Below are 25,822 nucleotides of genomic sequence, written 5' to 3' on the forward strand. Positions count from 1 at the left end.
TCTTTGTCCCTTGCTGATCTCTACCTAGTTACACACCCTGTCTCTCCGCAAACCTCACCGGAGTCCCATTGGTCTCAGGGCCAGCATCAGCGTTACAAAGGTGTAGCAGGAGTCCTGGCATGTGTCCATGCACCTGAACAAACCTGCTAAGGCCTGTGGTTTCGTCTGCCATGCACCGAGTCCAGGGCTTGCTGGACTTGGCTGCAGCTGCTTCAGAGAGACCTGGACTCCGACAGCAGCTGCAGTAGTGATTTAGCTCCCAGATGCAGCAGGGAAGGAGGATCTGAGCCTCTGCAACGTGCTCTGGGGCTGTGAAGCTGCATGGGAGACCCCCATTCTTGCAGGGAGGGAGAGGAGGAGGGATGCTCTTCATATGGTGGGATTTGGGTCTGCGTGGCTGGCCTGTTGCTGCTTTCTGGATACCTGCCACACCTCCTGCTGGCTAGGTAGAGCTGTCCTCCTCTGATGAGGAGTAAGCCAGGGAACAAGGAGCAACATGGGGAATGAAGTGCTGTGCTCAGGGCATGCAGGGACTTTGGTCCAGGTCCCCCTTCAGTCCAGAGCCTGAAACCAGGAGTTATTTTCAGCCTTCATCTTCTCTTCTTCCATATAAGGACTTTGTTCTCCAGCTCTGCTTGCCTCAGTCCCTGGCAAGGCAGGAACTTGGTCTGCTCTGGGGCAGCAGGCCTGCAATGGGGCTCCCTTAGCCCTCTCCACTGCCCAGGCAGGCAGGGCTTGGCTCTGGGGCAGCTTGGTATCTTGTCCTACAGTACTTCTTCCATGCAGGGTGCCCATCTGTGCAGCAATGCTCGGTGGAGATTGTGTCCCGTTTCCTCTTGTCCTCCATCCTGGTGGAAGTGGTGAGCCTGGTCACTGCCCTGGCGAGCGACACCACTGTCAAGGTGTTTGAGCGGATCTGGTGAGTTATGCAGGTTGTAGGGGGCTGTTTGGCACCAGCAAATGCCTATCAGCTGTGCCAGCCTCTACTCCCATGGCTCTACTTGTCAACCGCCTTTGGCGCTCTTTTTTTTGCAGCTACCATTGGGGCACTGCTTTCCTGCCCTATAAGCCTGGTCAGAGTACTAGCCCTCACCCTGCAGCCGTCAGACACTTCATCGTGCTGGGACGCAACTTCCAGCAGTGGCGTTGCAGCACAGAACAGGGTGAGTGCCCAGCCAGGGTCCATGGGACTGTTTGCTGGGCGCTCTTGGGGTGGCCGATATATGAACAGGGTTCCCCTTCTTGCTGGGACAGACTGCTTGTGCCTGGAGGTAGGCAGTGGGTTGTCTGTTTTTTCAGCTCCTGAGACCTTACTTTCAAATTTGCTTATAACTGCTTATTTCCAGATAAGCAGAGCAGTACTGTGGCAGAACAGCCTGTCATGCCACCTTAATGGCATGTGGGATATAAAAGCAGGATGAACTGGTACTGAGGGTTGTAACTGGCTTCTTCCAGCTCACAAAGGGCTCCAGCGCTTTGAGGCCATGGAATTCAGCTCAGCAGAGAGAGGCTCTGATCCCAGCCTTGTTGGACGAGACCTGGCACCCCGGCAAAGGTTCCTCTTCATGGAGATCATCGACAAAAAGGTAGCCATGGTGCCTATGTGATGATGTCTTCTGAAAGCCAGGCTGTTCCCAACTGGCTCAGGACTAGAAAGAGGAGAGGAAGAGTGCCTCTGCAGGCAACCAGCCTCCCCTAGGCAGGAGCCCTCTGAAGCAGCTGTGCAGGACATCTCTGCTTGTGCCACAAGCAGAGCTGGGGGTTCCCCGCAGCACTATGGGGAGTGCTGGGGGGGCAGCAGTTCTTGCTGTCTCTGACTTCAGCTGCCCCACTGTGGGCTATAATTGCCCTTTCCCTCCCTGCAGCAAGGCCCACATCAGGCCGGGCAGTTGTGCTGCCACACCTGTGGCTGTTAACAGGGGGGCTGTGAATGAGCTGTTGCCACTCTCCCTATCCCAGCCTTGTCATCTGAAACTGGCTGCAGCTGCAGCAAATACCACCTGGAGCACCTGGGGCAGCCTGTGTCACCATGCAGGCTGTCTCTGAGCAGGATCTTCAGCGTTCCTCCCCCTCCTCTCTGTCCAGCTCACACTCTACATCTACAACTGGTCCCCAGACCTGGGAGCCAGCCTGAACTGCTCGCTTACCCGCCTGCTGCAGTGGCAGAATGCCCGGTCCCACATCGTGCACTGCCTGATCAGCCAGAAGCTGGGACTTTTCCACCACCACTGCTTCATGGACACACCATGGCATGAGGACAGCAAGCAGGTAGGGCACCCTGCTGGGCAGGGCAGTCCCTTTTCAGGAGGGACCATGGCAGCTCAGGGGTCTGAGGAAGATTGCAGACACTTTTGTGCTTTTGTGTTGCTGGTTGGAAAGGAGTCCCCAGGTGCTCACGTGTCCAGCCAGACTGTTGCTGCCCACTCTTGGAGACAGCCAGAAGTGGAAAGGGAAGCAGGTTCTGCTGTTGGCAGCACTTACCTGTGACTAGATTGTGTAGGGTGGAGGAGGCTAGGGAATGGGCTTCCTGCTGTGTATTAGGGCCATGCTGGGCCAACGCCTGCTATCCTCAGGACTAATGATGGAGAAGGCCAACAGATGTGTCTACAGGTGGCCAAAACTGGGTTTACTCTGTTCCTGTGGGTCCTTGCTCTGAGGCTGGCAGTAAGGAGGCTTTCATGGCTGTGTCTGCTTGCTTAGGAGCCAAATGCTTTTCTGAACTCCACTTTGGAGGTGGATGCACTGATCCGGAGCTCCAGCCCCCCACCTAGCAAGGAACAAGGCCGTCTGAGCAGCTCTGCCCGCAGCCTGCCATCTCTGCACTTCCATCCCGATGTGGTGCCCTTTGATGAAGCTCTGCGGGATGTTACCACTGTCAAGCGCATGCTCCACGGGCCTGACTTGGGACCTTTTGACCCTGTGTCTTGGCATGGGGCCCAGTTCCTAGAAATCAAGAGCATGGAGAGGAAAGGTAAAGCAAAGGGCCTAATCATCTTGCTTCTGGGAAAGGAGCTCAGAAAGAGCACAACAAGAGTTCTGGCAGAGGGGACAGTTCTCAGCTCCTCCTGTCAGGGTGCTGTGAAGGAACGGGTTATGGCCTGTGCAGAGTGGGAGTGAAGGGGATTGGCAATACTTGGGGCTTGATACTCTTGTGGCTGCTCTCTTTCCTCCAGAACTGGAGAAGCAGATGAAGATTGAAAATCTCTTTGTCACCTGGCAGCAGAGATCGGCGCAGTCCAACATGCCTATCAGTGTGAGTGCAGCCCAGGCGGGTGGGCAGCAGGCAGGGCCTTCTAACAGCACACTGGTAGCACCAGCTTCCCTATGGCAAAGGGGAGCACTGGAGCTCAGAGCAGGGTGTATGTCAGGGATGGTGTTTGGCAATGGAACAGTGCTCTCTGCTTGAACTTTTGGGGTTGTTGGGCTCTAGCACTGCACTTGGGCATGGGTCCTCACTGCCCAGCATTGGAAAGGCTGTAAAGCAGAGGGTTCCTTCTAGAGTTTGATCTCCATTTGAGCAGCAGTGCAGTGTTGTGGACAGCTTGTTCCCTGGCTTGATGAGAGATGTGTGCTGTAACCATGTTCCTCTTGTGCTGTGCAGCTGGCAGACCTGGAGACCCTGAAGCAGTCCTCACGCCTGGTTCACTACTGTGCTACCCCCTTGCTCTTTGACTCAGCCTTCCGGCAGCAGATCCAGACTGACCAGCAGGGCAAGGTAGAAGGGAAGGTGAGTGTCAGCAAGCGCCAGTGGGGTTGGGCTTTGTGTACTGGGGCAAAGGTATCTTTTCCCAGGGCAGGGCTGCTCTGAGCTGACTCCTGCATTGCAGGATGAATTTGCACCCTGTAAGGTGGAGAAAATCCTTGGGTCTTCAAAGCCTTTGTCCTGCAGCCACACTATCGCTGGGGAAGACTGACTTCCTTTTTCTACCCAGGGAATTCAGGGCTGAGACTAGCAAAGCCATCAAGAGCGTTGTCTGGTATGCATTCAGCAGCCAGACCTGATAAACTTTGCCTGGACCCAGCAAATAGCTGGAACAATTGAAAGCAAACCAGCTGAATCCTGGGCAGGTTGCAACCTGACAGACTAACTGGTGCAGATCCCGTACTGGCTGTTCACAGTCCGTATGTGTGTCGGAAGGGAAGAACGGGCTGTCGTGATTTATCTAAATGTCAAAAGGATTCTGACAGGATCTTTAAGCAGAGGTTGCCACAGAAACTGGGCACTCGGAAGCGAAAGGAAAAGTATCATCACAGAATGAAAACTTCGCTTTGTTTTTGGAGCAAAATGAAAATTGGCTGTTCAATTTGAAGAACCTGGCAGCAGGGGTTTCAAGGTTGTGTATTGAGTTCTGTATCTTCCAGATCATTTATCACAGTACATATGAGATGCCAAGCTTTGCAATGCTGTATGGCTGTTCAGATTGGTCAGAACAGAAAAAGACTGCAAGGAACTCTAGAGGGACCTGAGTAGCCTGTGAAATGCGAGACTGTGGAAGCTGGGACCTCGTTCCCACTAAAACAGAGCACAATGTGGAGAGAAATTTTAACTCCTCCTATATTGTACACTAGCTGCAGAGCCTGCACAGAGCAGACAGCTCAGTGTATTTCTTATAATTCATGAACAGTTGGATACGAAAGGCAAACCATTTGGAGTACATCAGAAAGGGGTGTTAGTATTATGGGTAATGTTCCAGTACATTTCTAAAACACTAGTGTATTAATGTCTTCATCTGGACAGTAAGCGTGAGATCAAGCATATTGTGGCAAAGGCACTGAACTAGAGAAACTCAGAGAAAGTCAGAGAGTAGCCGGAAAAACTGCATGTAAAGAGACTGCTCCTGGGGTAGGTGAATGAAAGGGCAGATGGAAATATGTAAGAGAGCCACAGGCTTGAAGTAGAGAGATCAAGAAAAGAAACCTCAGTCTCTTACAGCACAAACACAAGGAGTATTCAAGACACCAAAAGGAGAATTGAAAATGGTTAAAAGGAAACACTATTCCTGTTCAGTGCTACTAAACTACAAGTGAATCGTAAGAAGTCAGCAGGATTCATAAGGGAGTTGGACTCTTACCATGGCAGTATGAGCTGAAGCTCTGTTGAGCCTTACGTGAAGCAGTTGTGAGCCGCTGCCACTTTGTGGAAGTAGTTCTGTGGGGGCAGATGTGAATTTTCCCCTTCTGCCAGGGCACCTTTTCCTGCAGTCTGTTACAGTACTGTTGGGTCAGTCTATGGCTGGGTAAGTCTTGGATCTTGTGTTTTGGCACATGCACTAAGACAGTCTGGGGAATCAGGTGTTAGTGCTCTTTGGCAGAGGGAGGTCTGCCCCTCCACTCAACAAGGGCATCTGGTGGTGTCCCAGCAAATGTTACCTGCTGCGGCCAGTCACAGCAGGTCTCCTTAGAAAATTATTTTCTCTTCCAGAAGCGCCACCGCTCTAATGACTCTACAGCTTCAGGGAGAGACCGCAGTCACAGCTGTGACTCGGCAGAAGTGCTGCCCTGCAAGCTGAAGGAGGAGCCCTGGCTGCAGGAGATGTGCAATGCCTTCTTGCAGCAATACATCCAGTACCTGCAGAGCATGGGCTTCATTCTGGTCCAAGTGCGGCCACCCTCACCCACCACTCGCAGGTCAGTGACGTTCTGGGAACCCTCTTGTCAGAGAAGGGCTGAAACACTGTGCTATGCCCTGGTTTGACGCAAGAGGAGATATTATCTCACCTGCTCAAGGCTGTCTCTGCTGTCGTTTCCAGTAGCACAAGCCGGATCCGAGCTCTGGCAGCAATGGGTGTGGAGGGGAGAGGGTCCTTTTCCTACACAAAGCCAAAAGCAGAGGGGAGTCCAAAGGTGAGTGCATGTCTGTTAGAGGGGTGAAAATGGGATGGAGGTCAGGCTATGGAGTGGAGCAGTTCTCCTGATTGGCTTTTGAGTCAGTTTCAGGCAGAATGGATGGGAGAGGGCAGGAAAAGCACCAAAGCCAAAAATAGCCTGTCTAGACCAGCGCCATCTTTGAAATGTTTGGTCAGATGAGACCTCCTTGCCCTCCTGCATGTCCTCCTGCAGCCCTCGGAGCCCCTTCCTGGGACTGGGTGAAACCAGGGCAAATCTCAAAAGGACAGCAACAAGTTGGAGGGGCCTCAGAAGAGGAACAGGGTGACCTGGGGCCAGGACAGCTGCCTTTGGTTGTGATTCTGGAGGTTTACCTGTCAGAAGCTTCAGCATCTATAGTTGAGGGTAACTCTGGGGCAGAAGGATCTTTAGTTACGGTGAGATGAATGCTGAAGAGGTCAGAGAAGATAAACCTGGAGTGGCTCTACTGTGAGACCAGGCTCAGGTCCCTCATTTCTGAAGAAGTGGCAACTAGGGAGGAACAGAACAGAGCTCTACCAAATTGCAGCTAACCTGGAAAGGATTGACTATTTGCTGTCTTATTTGATACACCTCCTAGACACCATCAAATAACAGTATTGGGAGCCAGTTTCAAAGCTGAAGGGATATTTCTTTGTGCAGCAGGTGACAGTAGTCATTATCAAAAGGTTTTGTGAACGCTAAGAGGTTACAGGAGTTTTGTGAACACGAGCTTACAAGGGAGAATAGGTATGTACCTGGAAGAGGAATACATCTGAGTCGCTAGATAGGCAGAAACCACCTGTGGCTCATGAAATTGTACAGGGATGATAGGAGCATATAGCATTTGCTCACCCTTTTCTGACACTTTCTGGCACCTGCCTTTGACTGATGTTACTACATGATTGTGAGCCATACAACACCTTGCAGTTAAACCAAGACAGAGCAATCCACTGGAACAACTTAATGGGGCAAATGAATATGCTGGCAGCTAAGATCTGAGTCCAAACTGGATGTCAGGCAGATGTGGTGGTCTGTGGAGAGCACAGCAGAAGAGGTGGAAGCGAGGTTTTGTGGGCAGCATCACCCCTCAGCTCACAGTGTCATTGAACTCGTAGGGACACTCTGTGCCGAGTAAGCAGGAGGTAAAGGGAGCGGTGTGCGTGGTGTGCTCTCTCGAAGGCTGTTATTAGGTTTGTTCATTTCACAGTCAGCTCTGGCATGTCTGCTCTCCTCCCTCCAGTGAGGGTGCTCAGTTGATGAGGCTCCTCTATTTCCACCTCTGCCACAGAGCCTTGTGGCAGGCTTGCACTGTGGTGTGCAGGCTGCTCTCCTGTGCCAGAGAGCCTCTTCAGCTTTGTTATTCTCTTCCCAGAGCACAAGTCCTGCTGTTGCCACCTATCATCTACAGAGAGCTCTTCCAGGTGGGATTGTGCTGATGGAGTTGGCCTTCCAGGTAAGAAAGAAGAAGAAACAAAGTATGATCTCTGGGGGTTCAGGAACAGTCTTCAGATGTGACAAAGTGAATGATGAGAAGGAGTGCAGCGGGGACATGTGATTCTTCATTTCTTCTGCTGCCTCTTCTGTGGTCCTGCGGGACCAGCTGGAGATGGTTTTGCAGGGCTCAGAGTGGTAAGAGTTGCCTGGAGGAGGGCTAATAAAAAAATAGAAGGGCTCAACACCAGTTAGGGTGCTCTGTGCTCAGCCATGTGTTGGCTGGGCTGTCTTGGTTCAAGACAGGAGGGGAGACAAAACATGAGTGTTTGGGACCCAGCCCAGAGACTGGAGCATGGAGGTTGTTCTCCTTCCCTGGAGAGGCCCAAGGCCTGTGCTGTGCTCATGTGCTTTCTCCTCCAGGGCTATTACTTCTGTGTGAAGCAGTATGCGCTGGAGTGCTCTCGGATCCCCATGGGCCAGTCTGTGAACTCTCAGGTAATGGCTTTGCAGGCACAACTGGGTACGACTTGGGGTCAGGGGATGCTTTAGGGGAGGCAGCAATCTCTGGGTCAGAGTGGACATTTTAGGTGTAGCAAGTTCTGGAGAGCTTTGCTCCCATCTCATGGAAGAGCAGAACTGCACAGAGCCTTCTGCAGCCACGTGCCCTCCATAGTGTACTGCTTTAGCAGCTCTGGAGTGCAGTGAAAGGTGGTGGGAGATCTGTCAAAAGGATGACTCTTGTCTATCTTGGGGAGCAAGACAGAGTAGACTGGGGAGGAATAGGAGCAATTCTGGCAAAGATTACTGCTCCAGGGAGTCAGTGCATGGAAAGCAAGAAGCTCTTTTCTTCCCTTGGAATAAGAAGGAAGCGGAATGGAAATGGGGATCTGTGAACATGGTTGGCTACCCTTTGCTGGAGGAGATCACTTTCTGCACCATGATTCCTGGTTCTTGATACCTCTATGCCTTGCTCTACAACACCATGGGGTTGCCTTCTCACTTCTCTTTTGATGTGTCAGCGTGTCTCCTGCCTGTCCCCAGGGCATTGGGTGGCTGCCTAGGGGCTGGCCAGCCCCAGCCTGTCTGAGGCAGGAGGCATGCATGACCGTATTGTCCTTTCCAAGGTGGTTCTGTAGCAAGGCTGTATTTTATGTATGCCAAGAGTGGCTCTCCTAAGCTTAGAGGCTGCCAGGACCTCGCCTCAGAGTTTGCTGACCTGTTCCTGGGAAGCCTGCTTGTGCACAGGGCAGGGTTACCAAGCTGCAGCTGGCATGACAGGGAACATCCAGGCTCTCTCTGGCTGACTTGGGAAGACTTTGCCTGGTTTTGCAGTGGGAGGGGATGGTCCTGGGAGCAGCAGGCAAGAGGCGCAAGGCTTGCTGCAGGGGCCTAGCCAGCCTTCCCATGTGCTGGAAGCAGCTCAGAGTTTCCCCAGGTGGGGCAGTTGAGCTCCTCTGCCCCTTCTCTCCCCTTGTCCCACCCTGGGCATGTGCAGCACAGGCTGGATGCAGGAACAGGGCTGGGCAGTGCCTTGTCTCTCTTCCCATTGGCTGTGCATCTCTCTCCATCAGGGCACTCTTACATCCAGAGCTCGCAGCAAGAGCTGCATGGGACCCAGCTCCGTCTCTGAGTCTGCGGTATGTCCTCTCCTCCCCCTGCCAGTGCAGGGCTGAACCTCCCCACTGGCTGTGCTTCCACCCTTCCTGCCCCAGTGCCCGGCTGCGGGAGCTGCCTCTTGCCTCCTGTGCCAGTGCCTTCCATAGCAGTACATGCCGCAGTGGGCAGCACAGCTTGGGAGGAGGATGGGATAGGCCCCAGGTGCTGGCACGAGGGCAGTGCCATGTGTTTCTTGTTCTTTGCCCTGCCTTTCCTGGGGTGGAGCTAGACGCCCTGGGCTCATCCTGGCTGTGCTGGTTGCCCTCGGGCTCATGGCAATAGAAATGCAGGTGGCACAGAGAGCGAGGGCAGCCTGTTTTCCTGCCAGTGCCTCCTGCCTGATGGTTTTCCCTGCTTGCTCTGCTTTTAGTGGGGATTGTGATCTGGGTCAACTGCTCAAAGGTGTTAGAGAGCCAAAAGACTTTAATACTGTGGGCTCCTGGCATGAGGGCAAGGCTGAGGCCTTCACCAACACTGTCCCCTGGCACAGTCGCTGCAGATGTGCTAGGAGCATGGCCACAGGTGAGTGTGTGAAGGCTGGTGCTCCCCTGGTGAAGAGCCCGCACACTGTGCAGAGGTGATAGCCATGTGCTGGAGGGATCCTCTCCACTGCTGGATCTGGATTCCCAGCAGCCAGCATGAGTCCCTGTTAGTTACTGAGCACAGGGCATTAGCAGCTCTGCTGTTGCCCATCTCTGGGTCCAACCACTCCCCACAGGTGCCTGTGCTGCCTCCTGTGCTCAAGGGATATCCAGGGAGTCAGTCTGCCTGTAGATCCAGAATTTTCTGGGTCTCCAGCCCTGATGTGTCCTGTACCTGCTTGGAGACTATGCAGTGCATAGCAGCACTCAGCTGAAAGGAGGCTAGGTCCTCCTTCACAGCCACGTGGCTTTCAGCTCAAGGTGGGGATGAACCTCATTCCAAAAGGGAGGCAGTGCTGATCAGTCTGTGCTGCTACTGGAGACCAGGAGTGGGGTCAAGTGTGGAAGGAGCCGCCAAGCTGGATCCCTTGGGACCAGGCCTGCAGGTCTGCTGTTTGCACTGTGCCCACAGTTTCTCAGCTGCATCCTGCTCTGGTGACAGGGTAGGGGTGGCAGCATTGGCTCTGCCATGCCTTGTAGGAGGGTGTGAGGTGCCTGGTAATATTCCTGCATTGACTCCCTGTCCTTCTGCAGCTCTCTATGCTCTTCACGGAGGAGTGTGACAAGGTGCGGGACCTCATGCATGTGCATTCATTCAGCTATGACTTCCACTTACGTATAGTCCACCAGTATCTGCTGGGTTCCCACATGACTCTCCGACAGGGCTACCATCTCACCAGCTTCCTGGAGGATTTCATTGCCCACCACACTGACATCCCCAAATTTGGCCGCAACCACGTTTTCCAAGGTGTGTAGTTCAACATGTGATCAGTCAGGGGTTGATCACCAGCCCATAACTTGGCAAAAGGTTTCCAAGTGCTTTACAAATAAACTTGACCTTTGGAGTATCCAGGGAGATGACAGGGAGAGGGTGACATGAGGGACCCAGCTCCAGGGGAAGTCCTTGCTGCCCTGTTGTGAAAGGGAGGTGGGTTGCTTTAGAGCTCTGTCCCCCAGAGTGGTTTGTAGGACACTGCCCAGGTAACAGGCATTGAGCATCTCCTGTGATAGCAGTGTGTCCTCTTCCACTAGGCATGCTGGCCCTGCCGACCAACATGATCACTGCACACCAGCTGTATAACTACATCGCTGACCACGCCAACACCTACCACATGAAACCCCTGCGCATGGCCCGGCCAGCCACAAGCAGTGACAACAAGAAGGGGACACCAGGCACGGAGCAGAATGAATATGCACTGGTCTCTGTTTGGAACAGGTGAGTGCATCTGCTGCAAGTTCCTGGAGGTGATGGAGATGGGTGGGCACCCCGCTGGTCCGGGGGACACTGCCCCACAGTGCCAGCAAAGCTGACTGTTCTACCTAATACTGGGCAGCAGTTCTGTCCAGCTTTTCTGAGATGGCCATCAGGGGTGGTATGCCTGTGTGCACATGCCTTTGACGTTTCCGATAGCACTTCTGAGGAGTCCTGCTGTGTTGTATTCCCCATGCCCAATAGTTCCATTGTAAACAAGAGCCCTGGGGGAACAAAGTGAGGTCCCCTTCATACTGATGTGGTTTTGCTCCCAGCTCGGGTTCCTACAAGGACTCTGAAGGTCTGCGTCATCATGATGACTTCGATGTGTCCCTCCTGGTGTGTCACAGTGCAGCACCATTTGAGGAGCAGAGTGAGGCAGAGAGACGCATGCTCCGGTGAGCACTTGGGGCCCAGAGACATGACACCAAAGCTTCCTGGCTGGGGAGGAGGGCTCTGGGAGAGACTGGCTCTGTCTGGGACATCACAGGCAGGTTTGGTGCTGTCTGGGGAGGATCCTTGTGGGGAACTGGGCAGTGTGGTTATCTGTCCTTGTCTCAGCAGAGAAGCACCCTTTCTGGCAGGGACATAGAGGCCCATGATTCCCAGCTGAGAAGGGGAGCAGCCCTTCCCCAGGTCACAAGTGTCTCCTTGCTCTCAGCTTGCGTTTCTACGTCATCATGACTAGCCAGCGGGAGCTTTTTCCCCGGCTCACAGCTGATAGGCGACGCTTCAAGAAGCTGCCGCGCTTGCAGCGGGAAGTGCTGGAGCCTGTGGTGGGCCGGGCGGCCTGGGAGGCAGCGGAGCCAGAGACGAGCCTGGGGCGGCAGCAACCAGCAGAGCGGGAGCTGTGGCAGGATGTGGAGGACAACAGCGAGTTCTATGCAGGGGGCACACAAGTCAAACTGGGGCCAGGGCTCTTCTACACCTCGCCGCTCTTCCCCTTGCTGGCCTCTGAGGTAGCCTCAGCCCAGAAGCAGCTCAGCAGTATGGTGCAGCTGGCCAAGTGCCACTGCCGCAGGGACAACCTCTGGAAGCGCCTCTTCCTTCTGGAGCCTCTGGCTTCCGACAAACTGAAGCTGGGCAAACTCTCACTGGTGGAGCTGGAGGAACTGCTTGATGCTGTGCATGGGAAATCCATTGCTGACGTCGACCCCCAGCTGGTAAGCAGCAGGGTTGGGGTCACGGTGCACAGCAGCCGCTGTTCTCCTCCGGGGATGGAGTGGGGTGCTGGGTGAAGGGCCTGCAGAGCACATGTCTTCCTGCTTGGTTGGAGGATGGAGGCAGGAATGTAGCGCTCTAGCTGCAGGGGAAGGGGGAGGCTGCATGGACCTGTCCACGGAGAGTGAATAGCCCCAGGTCAGCATGCCTCAATGGGCTGTGAAGGATGCATCTGATAGGGGTCTGAAGGCTGCTGTAGCATGATGGCTGCTAGTGCCATGGCTAGAGGGAGGTTGAAATCAGCCCTTTTCCATGCCCACAGGGATGCTTCCTCACCATGACAGTCTCCTGGTACCAGAGCCTCATCAAAGTGCTGTTGAGCCGCTTTCCCCAGAGCTGTCGGCACTTCCACAATGCTGAAACTGGCACCCAATATCTGGTAAGACACAGCCTGTTGCCCACCTGAAGCCTCTCTTCCCTATCCAGGACCTCTGCCTTCTGTGGCTTCTCACAGTGTGAGCCTGGCACATGCTGTCAGGACAACATGGGCACCATCATGATGTTGCTCTCCACTCTGCTACTGGTGCAGCACGAAGTGTGTTCTCCTGTGGTACAGCAGTGTCTGTCTGCCCCCAGGCAGGCAGGATGCTCTGCACCCCGAGAGCAGGTAGACTTGCACCTTCACGGCTCTGTCATGCCACTCATTTTGCATGCCAGCATGTCCCTGCATGGGTGTTGTTTGTATCCCTGTCCTAGGGTTTGTACTGTCTCCTTTCCAATGTGTACTGTGGCTCTCCTGACAGGTTGTGCTCAATCAGAAGTTCACGGATTGCTTCGTTCTTGTGTTTCTCGATTCCCATTCAGGAAAGACGGTAAGAACTTGGGAACAGAAGAGCAGCTATATTGGCTCAGACCAGGGATCTGTCTAGATTCATCCAGCAGTGGCCAAGGGCAGGTGCACATGGGGAGAGTAAGAGCAGGTCAAGAAGCTTGTAACACCTTTCCTAAATACTGTCCCAGCTTCTGACAATCTGTAGCTCAGGCCCATCCTGAGCTAGAAGCAGCCTTTGCATTTATTTAATAGCCCTCCGTGGCTTTATTTCCTTTGGTTAATTTCTGGCATCCATGATTTTCCATGACTTGCAGCTCCGTGAGGCAATTACAATATAGGTGAAGAGCTACCTTCCTTGGCTTGTTTTAGAAGCTCCTTTTCATGTGATGTCCCTTTGTTCTTGTATTGGAAAACAGTGAGCAGTTGATCCTTTTTTCCTTTACAGGGTTGCTTTTGGATCATGCTCTGATCATGTCTCTCTATCTAGGCTAAAGAGTCCTTCTGTATTCAGTACAAAGCCAGATCACCCGGGGTCTGGTTGTGGGGGGTCACCAGTGCTGCAGGCTGCTCCTACGTGGGCAGAAAGGAAGGGGACCTGCACTGTGAGGGTCCCGGCAAACCTGGATGGGCCTTGGCCTTCATTGGACTTGAGGGCAAAAATACTCTTCTTTCAGGTGTGCTCCCAGGTGGCATACAGGATGGGTCACAGGGAATGCAGGTCCATGTGAAAGCAGGGGATCTACAAGATGCTTTGGTCCACAGTGAGGCTTTTGCAGAGACTGCAGTGTAACTAACCCCTTTGTAAATAAATCACACTCCATCTTAAAAGCAAGCAGGGGAGACAGAGGTGGTGCCGGTGCCTGCTGGAAGGCTGCTCAGTGCCTCCTGCCACCTGATGATGAAGAGCCCTTCCCATTTTGTGCTGGAGCTTTTGTTGTGGCCAGTTCTATCCTCTTCATGTCAGTGTTAGCTCAGAGCTGAAACTGCTCTTCACTGCGCCTGTACCCATTTCCTCTCTGGTCCCCTAGATTCACCTCCACATCTGAAGGTGAAATTTTGGTAACTCTATCTCGCTGTGTTAAGCTGCGCTCTTAAGTCTCCCTTCCCCAATGGCTTCATTTGTCATTCAGAGCCCTTCAGGACTCAGGTCAGCCTTTGTAAATACAGGTGCCTGGGACTGCCCCAGTATTCCTGAGGAATCTCAGCAGAGCCTTCTCTGATTGCACAAAGGCTTTTCTGTCCCTGCCCAGTGCTTCTCATACAGCTATGGGTGGTATTTGCCTTTTCATGGTCATGTCTCACTGGTCATAGTGTCACCTTGTGATCATTGATGTGATACAACTACACCATCACCTCTCCCAATGACTCCCATCTTGTAACAGAAATCCTTTGTGTTCCTCATATTTTGCGCTTAACATTCATCCCATTTCTGTGGCCTCTCAAAAGTCTCTAGGGCTTTTTTTTGCATTATCTCAATCCTCTTTTGTGTTAGTGCCTCAAATTTTATCAGCATACTGCTCATCTTTGTGCCAGACTCATTAAAGTACTAGGCAACGTGAGTTCCAAAACCTGTCCTGGAGGAACTCCATTTGTAACAGCTCTCCAGCCTGCTACTTCCCCTTTGAGCACTACCATCTTCACCTTCTAGTTTTTGCATCAATTCCTATCTTTTCAGCTTGCCTAAATTTCCCATGTGGCACTACATCAAATCCTTCCTGAAGCTCAGATGAGATATTCCTTTGTCTAGAGACAGTCTATCAAAGAGAACTCTAGTGTTAGCACATCACTTTGATAACACAGAGATGCATTTTCCTCATGGTTCTTTCTCTACAAGCCTGCTCTAAAGCCTTGCGTGCTGCTGGAGTTAGCCTCTCAAATCACTGCCTCTTAAATGATGGTGATGCACAGGCTGCACAATCCCTGTGTCTTGCCTCCATGATGCTGATCTGAGTGCACAGAGTTGCTCATGTGTTTCTTCTGCTTCAGCACCTGCACCCTTCTCTTCTGAACTGTGTTCTCTGCTCCCTTCTGCCCTTGCACTGCCTTGTCAGTACAGTCACTAATGGGAATGGAGCAGCCAGCATTTATTTTCAGGATTGCAGTTATTACGTTTGTCCTCCCCTTCCCCATTTGTTGCACTCCTACCTTTTTGCCTTAGAAGAAATTTCCCTCCAATTTTCCTGGAAGGCCCTATTACTGTGGAGGCAGTAGGATCCCCTCCTCTCCTGCGGCTGTTGCTGGGGTTGGTATAACTGCAGATGCATGGGGGCTGGGACAGAGCGAGTGGGCAAGTCCTTGCACCTAATTTCCACCAGGAAAATTGGGAAGAGGCTCAAACATCCTCTGTCACAGGAGAAGGCACTACGTTAGTGCCATTGGCATTTTGGGACTTCTCCCAGTATCTGCCTGACACCACCAAAAAAGTGCCCACACACCTGGGTTAGGGACTGCATAGTGCTTGTCTGAATCCTGTTCCCTGATCTGCTCCTGCTTCTCAGCAGAGCCTCACCGTGGTTTTCCGGGAGCCGTTCCCAGTGCAGCCCCAGAACAGCGAGAGCCCTCTGCCACAGCTTGTGTCCACATACCACCACCTGGAGTCAGTTATCAACACTGCCTGCTTCAACCTCTGGACAGGCCTCCTTTAGCACTGGCACCCACGTCCTGGAGCAACGGGTACTGGACCTCTTGGCGCGGCTGTGCCATGGGTGATGATGGGGAAAAAACAGCCCTCTGGGAGGGACCTGTGCTCTGGCACTGCAGGCAGCGCTGCTAGCAGCATGCGTGGGTACTGAACCAAGGAGCCTGGGGATACGCACCTCCATCACTTGCTCGCTGGCTGGTGGTTTTGATACTGAATGACCTTGAAGCAAACCACAAGGGCAGGAGTGGCTTGGCTGAAGCAGAGCGACTCTCAGGGACACAGCTTTGGCATCTGCAGGTCAGTTCTGCCTGCGGGGAAGGCATAATGGAGCACACACAGCACCATCTTCTGCATGGGCCAGCACTGCACAGCACTCTGGCTATAGGCAGAAAGACTCCTGGACTTCAGGGCTCTGGACAGTGAGGCTGCCCACTTCTGGCCCTTCTTTCATCAGGAGAGCACCACAGAGGACAGGAGGGGTGAACTGGACCACAGGAAGGTTTTATGGAGATGTACATTAAAGCCCTTGATGTATCTGTGAAATAAACTGAACCAGATCCCTGCTCACGTGCTGTAGGCTAGGATGTGGAAAACCTCCCATAGGGGGTGCAGAGGCAACCCTGACTGGAGGGGCTGGTTGGGTTTGCACCAGAGTCTCACACTTGCCCTGGAGCAGAAGCAGCACGGCAGCCAGCCCCCAGCCTGTTGCCTCGGTTCAGGCAGCCTGTGAGGGGGCTCCTTGCTTCACTTTCCCCACCTGCTGCAGGGTCAGTGCTGGGCACTGGCATCAGCATCGAGAACTGCAGAACTTGGAAGCCCAGAGCCCTCTTCCCACAACTCCAGGCACCAGCTGGAGCTGAACTGGGAAAACTCACACTGTTCCCAAGGAGTGAATGCTCCCCTCAGCAGGGGAGACTAGAAACCGTTCCCTGGACCCCCCTGAAGACTGGAAGTGAAAGTTTTCCTGTGTGCTTGAAGTCACCTACAGTGGTGCTCAAGCCATCCCCAAATATGATATGCTGCAGACAGTACATGAGTAGGTGAAGGTCCAGCTGCTTGGGCTGGTCCAGTAGGGCCTGGGGAAGGGAAATACGACATAGATTCTCCTAACCTCGCTCTAGGAATCATCCCACTCACCACCACCCCCTAGTGATAGAGAAGACACACATGCTCCTCTGTTAAGCTGTTGCTTTGACTTTTATTCCAGTGGTTTCCTTGGTTTACTCTGATGCCTTGTTGGTCCCAGCATGCTGCAGCCCTTGTCTCTCCCAGTATGAGTGCAGCCAGCCCAGACCTTCCAGGGTGTCTCCTGCACTGACAGACAAGGTCTCCTGCTGGCACGCCCAGGCAAGCTGGAGCAGCTTCTGCTCTGGGCAGGGCTCTTATCCCCAGGTGGGGACTCGGATGCCCACTACCTGCCAGTCTTTGCATAGTACCCAGCCAGCTCATCCATGCTTGGACCTGCCAGTGGGGCTTGGACCACCTGCAGGCCCACTCACCCTTCGGAGCATACTCGCACCCCACATAACCAGTGTAGCCGAGGGACTCCAGGAGCTCAAAGATGTAGGGGAAGTTCAACTCCCCAGGGCTGTCGGGCTCATGCCGCCCTGGCACCTGTGCAATCTGGATATGACCTAGGGAGGGAGGGAATGGGAGAGGCTCTGCCCAAGGCAGCCCTGGCTGCAGCCTTCTCTAGACATGAGACAGGGGTGGCCCAAGAGCAGCCCCATGCCCCCAGCCAACCACAGCCGAGTGTGCAGCAGGAGGGCCCCATCTCAAAGCCACTCCTGCCCCATGGACATAGAGGAGCCAGTTTGGGTGTAGGGCATTACCGATGAGTGGGAAGTATGTCTCCAGGTTGCGTGACACATTCCCATCCATGATCTGGCAGTGAAAGAGATCCTGTGGGAGAGGGAGGAGGCGGATGGTGCAGCTGTTCAGCAGTAAGCAGTCAAGGACAGCTATGCTATGGTCCCTGTCCCTCCCCATGTCCACAGGAGGGGATGACAAGCCCACAGACCCTGGGACTCCCCTGTGTGCCTGTGGAAGGCTCCCTGGTGGAGGGTGGACCCTGGAGATCGTCAGTGCTGACTCACTAGCTGCAGCTTCAGGTTGGGCCGTCCCACCTTCTCCAGGATGGCTGCAGCTAAAGGTGCAAGAAATGAGACCATCACCCCCCGTTTCAAAGCTTCATGCTGAAGCCCTGAGACCGCCCCCGCCCCCCCCCAGCCTCCTGCAGCTGAGGCAACCTCCTGCCTTTCAGTCTTTGGGGATCCTTCTCCTCCCTTGAAGTAGACTGGGGAGAGATGTCTGCCTTACCTTGGTGTGGGGTGTTCAGATAGTAGCGAGGGTCAGTGATGCGGTTGTTAATAGGTTCCAGCAGTCCAATCATGTCTTCCTGTAACACAGTAATGTCACCCTGCGGAGCATCCTATCACCTCTGCAGCAGGGAGCGCTGTTTCCCCATGCCAGGCTGGTGGAGGATTCTCCATCCTCAGTACCCTGAGGGCTGAACAACATAGAGCAGGACCCATTCCCCACTTACCTGGGCCAGGAGGTCAGCAGCATATCTGAGATTCTCAATGAAGGTGGTTTCCATCTTGCCTGTCACTGCTGCCCGATCTGCACCCAGAGGAACCCGCCCAGCCATCAGATGGATTCTACAGACACAGAGAGATCAGCCACAGGCAGCAGTTCCAGTCTCTAAGCAGCTGGTCAGATCTAATACACCTTCCTCTGCCAACGGAAAATGAGGCTAGTCTGGGGGAGCAAACACAGAAGGGATAAGAGCAGCCACTCTCATGCAGGAGGCATGACAGGTGCCAGCAATCTGCAAGGACACAAACACGCACCATCCCACCTCAATTGAACCTTTTGCCTGACAAATTACAGACCTTGATTCTTCCCTCTTTTGCCAGCTGCCTCTTTCACCCCAAGGCTGGACCTTTCTTGGGGTCTTGTTCCTGGGGCTGCCCTGAGGCCAGCACGATGGGCAGCAGGCATGCTGCCTCTGCAAGGGCAGGTCAGACACCTTGTCTCACCACTTGCTGGTTTAGAGCAGGGAGGGGACAGTGGCCAGTGCTGCGCTATGCCAGGCTGCATGCAGCGCTCAAGGGCCAGGCAAAAGCAAGGCTCTTCAGCAACCATTTAGGGAAGGTGTACAGTGGAAACAAAAACTATTTCAATCTGCCTGTTCTCAGAGAGTGCAAATGGTCCTGGGCAACCCCCGTCCCGCCTGGCCCATGCCATCCGCAGGGCTTGGGACTGCATTTTCTAAGCGAAAAAATGATGCAAAGTAAATGGAATAAAAGGGCCACATTGGTTTTCTGAAAGGGGTTGTGCCAGGCTAATTGCACCTCTCAACAGTGACTCTGCTGTGCTGCAATTAGTGTGGGCTTCAATAAAGCAACTGTTGTGGTGTCCTGGGGGAAACAACTGATATAACTGAAGAGGAGAAAGGGATGATTATCACAGGGACTGTTGTGCAGAGGCACAGACAAGAGCCTCCACAGCAAAGGGCAGGGTTGGACGAGACTGTGTGGCAACTTTGGGTCAGCTCCCAGCGAACACATTAAGACCACAGCCCTGCATGCAGGGGTCTGCAACAAACTGGCTCCCACCCGACACAGCCACGCTGCCTGGGAGAGGCTCTGTGAGCCTCTGCTAGGCTGGAGGCACAGCAGTGCAAAGGGCTGGAGCCGGAGGGCTGCAGAGGACGGCTCTGGTGCCGCCGAGGCCGCGAACTCGCTGCCGTGAGGTCGGGGGAAGCCAAGACGCCGCAGGAGCAGGGGTCCTGCCTCGCACCTACCTGGGGCAGCCCACCACCTTGGCATACTGCACCGTCGTGGCCAGGCCCTGTCGGAAGCCTGCCTGGCGCCCGGGCACGGCCGCCAGCCCCATCTCGCCCGCCTCCTGGTCCCCTAAGAGAGAGCGGCTGGGTCACAGCATCGGGGCACCCCGGCGCCCCCCATCCACGCACCCCGGGAGAACGCGGCGGTACCGGGAGGGGTGTTGAGGAGGACGATCCGCACGCCCGCCCGCTCCGCCGCGGCCCGCAGCGCCTGGGCCGGGCAGCCCGCCGGCCAGGCCGCCTCCACCGCCCCGAAACCGGCGGCCGCGGCCGCCTCAAGCCGCGCCGGCAGCACCGGGAGCTCCGCGAACAGCCACGACAGGTTAGCGGAGAAGCGCAGCGACATGGCGGGCGCGCAGGCGGGGCCGGGCCGAGTAGGGATGTGGGACATGGCGGGGTAGGGGCGGGGCCCAGGCGGCGAGCTCTCGCGCCGCCGCGCGGCAGGGGGTGTCCAGGCGGCCCAGCTGGTGGATCCGGCGGGGGCAGCCGTAACCCACCTGTGCGGCTGCTGAGAGGGGCCCGGGGTGCGAGCGAGCCCGCGTCAGCTGGGGCAGTGCTGGAGCGCGGCCCTGCCCGGCAGCTCACAGCTCCAACACCCATAGCGCTCTGTCCTGCAAGCGTGTGGCGCAGTGATGGCTCCAGGGCGTGCCCATGCCAGTGCATTGTTCCACGGGGACCGTGTGGGCCAGCGGCCCTATGCCGCACCCCAGAAGGAAAGCCAGTCCCGTGCTGCCTGCAACACCAGCGGGGTCACTGCCTTCATCAGAGGGACTGCAGGACAGGGGCATGGTGGGGCCAGCTGTTGCACAGGGTGGCTAGCATCCTCCCTGGGAAAAGAGTTTTTGCCAGGTGTTGGCCTGACATACACAAAGCGCCATGTTAATTGGTTTCCTGGGGAGCTTGTCTCTAATAGTGTCTCATTATGTGAGAAGTGCGTTCTCTTTTGTCCCACGCTCTGCATATTTTACTGTAAAATGTTCATCTCCACTTCTGCAGAGCTGTGGCTCTGATGTGCAGGAGTCCAGCCTCTGCAGTGCCCATGACCAGCCCTGCGTCCACAGTTGCTGTCTCCCATGCTTTCTGCACCCCCAGGCACAGCTCACAAGCTGCTCAAGTGTCATGTGTGTCCTGTCCAGCCCATGGCTGCCCAGGGGCTGTGCTGTGACTGGCAGAGGTGGCACCATGAGCCACGGACGTTTTGCAGCCCCTTGAGCCTGTTCCTGGAGGCTCTCACCTGCCTGCCTGCACCTGGAGCTCCCTGCATGCTCTGGATCTTCTGTGACCGGGGCAGAAGCCCTCTGCAGCCCCTAGCCCTTTGGCCTGCTTGCAAGCCCCAGAAATTCACAGCAGTTTGGGAGAGCCCAGTGGTAGTGCTGCCTCAGCAGAGGCCAGCAAGGGGTTTTTGGTAGGAGGTCAGGGCACTGCCAGCAAAGGGGAAAGCAGTGTCAAAGCTATCCATTAAAGAGTCTCAACTCAATTAAAGTTATTGATTAATCAATTAGAAGAAGCTTGACTCAACTTCTCAGTAATAATCCAAACTGCCCTCAGTGATGGACAGCTATGCAGGGTCTGTGTCCCCGGCACATATGTCCCTAATGCACATGTCCCCAGGCCACACCCCACATCCTTCCTTCCTGGGAGAAATACAGAGAAATTGTCTGAGCACCCAGGGATCAGGTTAGGAAAGCCAAGGCTCTGATAGAATTAAACCTGGCCAGGGACATCAAGTGCAACAAGAAAAGCTTCTATAGGTATGCCAGTGACAAAAGGAAGACTAGGCATAATGTGGGCCCTCTCTGGAAGGAAACAGGAGACCTGGTTACTCGGGATATGGAGAAGGATGAGGTACTGAACGACTTTTTTGCCTCAGTCTTCACCAGCAAGTGCTACAGCCACACCGCCCAAGTTGAAGAGGGTAAAGGCAGGGACTAACAGAATGAAGAACCACCCACTGTAAAACAGGACCAGGTTTGAGACCAACTAAGGGTCCATGGGAGGCATCCGCAGGTCCTGAGGGAACTGGTGAATGAAATTGCTAAGCCACTATCCATCATATTTGAGAAGTTGTGTCACTCTGGCAAAGTTCCTGCAAACTGGAAAAGAGGACACATAACCCCCATATTTATAAAGGGAAAAAAGGAAGACCCAAGGAATTACAGGCCAGTCAGTCTCACCTCTGTGCCTGGCAAGATCATGGAGTGGATCCTTCTGTGCTAGGGCACAGGGAAAATAAGGAGGTGATTGGTGACAGCCAGCATGGCTTCACCAAGGGCAAACCGTGCCTGACAAATTCGGTGGTCTTCTGTGCTGGGGTTACAGTGATGGTGGATATAAGGGAAAAGCAACCGATGTCATCTACCTGGACATGTGTAAAGCATTTGACATGGTCCCGCATGACATCATTACCTCTAAATTGGAGACATGGATTTGATGGATGGACCACTTGGTGGATCAGGTATTGGCTCAATGGTCACACTCAAAGCGTCACGGTCAACAGCTCAATGTCCGAGTGAAGACCAGTGACAAGTGGCATCCCTCAAGGGTCAGTATTGGGACTGGTGCTATTTATGTTAAAACATCTTTGTCAGCAACATGGACAGTAGGATTGAGTGCACCCTCAGCAAGTTTGCTGATGACACCAAGCTGTGAGGTGTGGTTGACACACTGGAGGGATGGGAGGCCATTCAGAGGGACCTTGACAGGCTGGAGAGGTGGGCCCATGCAAACCTCATGAAATTCAACAAGGCCAAGTGCAAGGTCCTGCACCTGGGTCGGGGAAATCCCTGGTATTCAATACAGGCTGGGCAAAGGGTGGATTGGGATCAGCCCTGCTGAGAAGCACTTGGGGGTGCTGGTAGATGGAAAACTGAATATGAGCCAGCAGTGTGTGCTCGCAGCCCAGAAAGCCAGTAACAGCCTGGGCTGCATCAAAAGAAGTGTGGCCAGCAGGTCAAGGGAGATGATTCTGCCCCTCTACTCTGCCCTCATGAGACCCCACCTGCAGTGCTGCATCCAGCTCTGGAGCCCCCAACACAAGCAAGACATGGAGCTGTTGGAGCGAGTCCAGAGGAGGGCCACAAAGATGCTCAGGGGGCTGAGGCACCTCCCCTATGAGGACAGGCTGAGAGAGTTGGGGTTGTTCAGCCTGCAGAAGAGAAGGCTCCAGGGAGACCTTCTAGTGACCTTCCAGTACTTAAAGTGGGCCTACTGGAAAGGTGGGGAGGGACTCTTTGAGGGTAGTGATAGGACAAGGGGTAATGGTTTTAAACTGAAAGAGTTTAGATTAGATATAAGGAAGAAATCCTTCACTGTGAGGGTGGTGAGGCACTGGAACAGGTTGCCCAGAGAAGCTGTGGACGCCCCCTACCTGGCAGTGTTCAAGGCCAGGCTGAATGGGGCTTTGAGCAGCCTGGTCTGGTGGAAGGTGTCCCTGCCCATGGCAGGGAGTTTGGAACTAGATGATCTTTAAGGTCCCTTCCAACCCAAACCATTCTGTGGTTCTATGATTCTATGTCCCCAGCACACGTGTCTCCAGCACAAAGACTGCTCCCTGCCTGCAGCCACCATGCCAGGGGACTGCTGCACCCTCCACACATCCTTCTGCAGCCTTGCTCCATGATGCATGGGTATTGGTCTTCCTCTTCAATCACGCCCAGGAGGTGCCTGAGTGTGCTGGGCTCAGCACCACCTGGCAAGTGGGTGGCAGAGCCGCACAGGTATGGGGAGCCCCAGAACAAGGAGCGGCACCTGCCTGGCCTGGGGTTGCAGCCTGACTGGGTCCTTGAGCCTTGGGACTGGAAAGGCACCTGCTGAGGCCATGTGCCACTCCAGCCCCAGCAGTCCCAGTCACATCTCCAGCTGAAGGCCAGGCAACAAGCTGGGCAAAGCCCAGAAGGCAGCAAGTGGGAGCAGGAGAGCTTAGCTGGGGGGAGCAGAAAATAAACACACAGCTGAGCCCCACCATGCAGGTCACCCAGGGAAGTGAGATGGGAATCTAGGGAGCCCTCACAGCAAACCTGCCCTGCCAATGGCAAGCAAAGCTGCTGGGTTCCATGATGAAGCAGTAATGGCATCTTTAGATCTCTGGTAATATATCGCATTGATTTTCTCTTGTTATAACTGCAGTTCATACATTGCAGGCCAGTTTTTTGTCACTTTACCTCGACAGCGTGCAGTGGATTTACTTGCTGCCGTGCCACTTGTGGCTCCGGAGCCATGCGCCATGCTGGCGCTGGGGCCTGCGCCCAGCATCCGCTGTTTAGGGGATCTGGCACGAATGTGGGGTCAGACTGGCACATGTGTCTCCCCAGGGAGCCAAGGAGGAGGCTGAGTGGGGCACTAGCATTGGAGGGCAGCTCAGTGCTGAGCATCCCTGCCGCCACCCAGGACTTTTATTGGCCCAAAGAAAACTTAGCTCCTGCACTTTTTATTTGCGAGCTGACATTTCAGCGCAGACCCAGCTCTGGCCTCTATGACAGCCGGGGTGGGGAGGTGGTGTGTGGGTCCCACTCCCCGACGCAGTGCCTTGGGCTGCCCCATGGTGCCAGCAGCAGCAGCCAAGCCAGCCTCCCTGCAGAGCCCACTGCAGTGGGAACACCAGACATCCCAGTACCCCATAAATCCCCCAGCTCATTGTGCTGCAAGGAAGGTTTTCTCTCTCTCCTTCTTTATGAAACACATTTTAATTTAAATTGGCATTTCTGTTTTAACTACCTGTTCCTGGGCTCCCAGGTGGCTTGGCTGGCACCCCAGGGGCCAGGAGGGCCAAGGTGCTGTGGGCTGGGGTGGCTGGGCTGGGTAGCACTGTCTCACTGGGGCTTGTCACTCCTGTCCCTCCTGGGCACCCTCAGACCTGCCTCACTCCCCCTGCACGCTGCTGCTGTGCGAGGCAATCTGAGGCTGGGCTGGGAGAGGGCACCCTGGATGTCCCTTGCCCCTGCGCTTTCTTCTCTGCTCTAAAGCACCCCAATATTTTGCAACTATGTTTGGTTTTCAGCTTTTTAAGGTGAGTAAATTCTAGCCTTTTTGTGTGTAGAAAAAGGCTGGGAAAAATAATTCCACATGTGACCCAGCATCTCACAGAGGCAGCTGCAAGAGCTTTGCTTGTATTAGATCTCACGATTTTTCACCAAAGATGTCCTTCCTCAAAGCCATCCCCTCTGGGTACAAAAGGACCAAGCGATGAAAAGCCTTTCCAGCAGGACCCAGCACCAACCCAGCCCCCACCCTGCTTGTGTCCCTGAGGCCAGTGTGTCTGGGCGATGGCCATGCCCCCCGCCCCATGTCCCCCAGCCCCTGCCAGGGCGTCCCTCCTAGCTCCCCCGTGTTGGGGCAGGCTTTGCTGAGCATTGTGACCTGGCCGGCTGTGCATGTGTCCCCAGTTCTCCTCCTTGCCCAGAATCCCACATGCAGTTCTTGGACTTATCTGTTTTCATGGCCCTAGGCACCACCAGGGTTTGGGTTAGGGACCTGGCACTGAAGGGATGCCAGACCTAGTGCCCGCTGGGGACTCCTTGGTGGGATCCGTCACTCTACCACGTCCTTCTCCACTTATCACAGTCCATGCATACTGTGCAGAGTTGATTTATTAATTAGCGTCTTTCTGCTGCTGAGCTACCTGCTTTACTGCCATCAAAGTCTGCTGTGCCCTTCACAGTCACCTTTGTTGCTCAGCCTGTTTCCCCCTCCTGAAACAAAGGACCTGCCTGGGTTACAAATGGCTAGTGATGCGGTGCAGCAGGGCTGTGCCATAGCCAGGGCTTGCCCTGGTCCTGTGGGGTCCTGCCCTCCTGGTGGGAGCACCCTTCTCCTCCTCCTCCTCCTCTTCTTCTTGTTCTTCATCTTCTTCTATCCTCTTCCTCCTGCTGCTCCTCTCCCTACCTCCCCTCCATCCCTTATCTCCTCCATCCCCCCATCCCCCTGCATCCCTCCATTCCCTCTGTCCCTCCATCCCCCAGTCTCAGGCACCAAGCAGCTTGTGGGCAATGCAGGGAAAGATGCCAGCCCCTCACAAAGTTATGATGAAGATTTCTGCAGGATGCCTTAACAAGCACGTTGCCCCTCTCAGGCCTTGCTTTCTTACAGCCTCCAAAAATACTCGGGTAAAAGAAAATCTGTACATCATATTATGGGAAACAAATGCCCAACCTTTGCCAGTTTATGGCTATTCTTCATCAGGGAAGATCGAACCAGGTGCGAATGTCATACAAATCCCAGCAGAGCCAAGATAAGGAGGCAAGGACTGACCACTCCCGTGTCCCCGCAGCTCCTGGCATAGGTGGGCTCTCAATCGGCTGGCCGGGATTTTTCGCTAGTCCAAGATTTCATGGGAAATTAATGACGAGGCCAAATTCTCCTTCAGCTCTTGGAGGAGGCTGGGGCAGGTGGTGCCTGGGCCCGCTGAGCTGGCAGATGTTGTTTAACATTCCTGGCAGTAATTAATAGACGGCTTCATCACTCTTGTATGATTCAAGCATGTCATCCCACTTCTCTCCAAATACAGAACAGA

At 54.4% G+C, this 25,822-nt stretch overlaps 2 protein-coding genes across 7 annotated transcripts in view; one reads left to right on the plus strand and one right to left on the minus strand.

The window, feature by feature from the left end:
• The window catches only part of SZT2 (SZT2 subunit of KICSTOR complex), a 58,385-nt gene extending 42,354 nt beyond the window's left edge, over positions 1-16,031 (plus strand). For 3 of the 5 annotated variants that reach the window (XM_086462866.1, XM_086462865.1, XM_086462867.1), the window contains exons 55-72: positions 787-919; positions 1,036-1,163; positions 1,456-1,586; positions 2,086-2,268; positions 2,701-2,971; positions 3,174-3,253; positions 3,602-3,727; positions 5,423-5,628; positions 5,751-5,844; positions 7,220-7,300; positions 7,702-7,776; positions 10,113-10,326; positions 10,611-10,794; positions 11,106-11,228; positions 11,492-11,993; positions 12,314-12,430; positions 12,795-12,863; positions 15,325-16,031. In XM_086462866.1, coding sequence (XP_086318992.1) covers positions 787-919; positions 1,036-1,163; positions 1,456-1,586; positions 2,086-2,268; positions 2,701-2,971; positions 3,174-3,253; positions 3,602-3,727; positions 5,423-5,628; positions 5,751-5,844; positions 7,220-7,300; positions 7,702-7,776; positions 10,113-10,326; positions 10,611-10,794; positions 11,106-11,228; positions 11,492-11,993; positions 12,314-12,430; positions 12,795-12,863; positions 15,325-15,468 — 2,861 coding nt within the window. In that variant the 3' untranslated portion in view covers positions 15,469-16,031. Of the gene's footprint in view, positions 1-786; positions 920-1,035; positions 1,164-1,455; positions 1,587-2,085; positions 2,269-2,700; positions 2,972-3,173; positions 3,254-3,601; positions 3,728-5,422; positions 5,629-5,750; positions 5,845-7,219; positions 7,301-7,701; positions 7,777-8,852; positions 8,919-10,112; positions 10,327-10,610; positions 10,795-11,105; positions 11,229-11,491; positions 11,994-12,313; positions 12,431-12,794; positions 12,864-15,321 lie in introns of all 5 variants that reach the window. The other 2 variants (XM_086462863.1, XM_086462864.1) reach the window with 2 other exon arrangements.
• Positions 16,032-16,642: 611 nt separating this feature from the next.
• On the minus strand, positions 16,643-19,660 carry HYI (hydroxypyruvate isomerase (putative)). 2 transcript variants are annotated; one of them, XM_086463094.1, is made up of 8 exons: positions 19,465-19,660; positions 19,273-19,384; positions 18,010-18,124; positions 17,784-17,862; positions 17,561-17,610; positions 17,297-17,366; positions 16,964-17,098; positions 16,643-16,773 (listed from the first exon to the last, which is right to left on the minus strand). In XM_086463094.1, the coding sequence occupies exons 1-8, from the start codon at positions 19,658-19,660 to the stop codon at positions 16,685-16,687; spliced, it is 846 nt and encodes a 281-aa protein (XP_086319220.1). In that variant the 3' UTR covers positions 16,643-16,684. The 2 variants fall into 2 exon arrangements, with proteins under 2 accessions (XP_086319220.1, XP_086319219.1); XM_086463093.1 differs by having other exon boundaries at positions 17,784-17,883.
• Between the last annotated feature and the right edge of the window lie 6,162 nt (positions 19,661-25,822).

The sequence above is a fragment of the Leptosomus discolor genome, chromosome 3 (assembly GCF_034619465.1).
Source record: "Leptosomus discolor isolate bLepDis1 chromosome 3, bLepDis1.hap2, whole genome shotgun sequence".
Classification (NCBI taxonomy): Eukaryota; Metazoa; Chordata; class Aves; order Leptosomiformes; family Leptosomidae; genus Leptosomus; species Leptosomus discolor.

Coding starts and splice junctions, on each gene's coding strand:
- HYI (XM_086463093.1), bottom strand. CDS start 19,660: ATGTCGCTGCGCTTCTCCGCTAACCTGTCGTGGCTGTTCGCGGAGCTC. Junction 17,884..18,009: donor CTGCTGACCTCCTGGCCCAG/GTAAGTGGGGAA, acceptor GATGCTCCGCAG/GGTGACATTACTGTGTTACA. Junction 17,611..17,783: donor TCTGAACACCCCACACCAAG/GTAAGGCAGACA, acceptor TTGCACCTTTAG/CTGCAGCCATCCTGGAGAAG.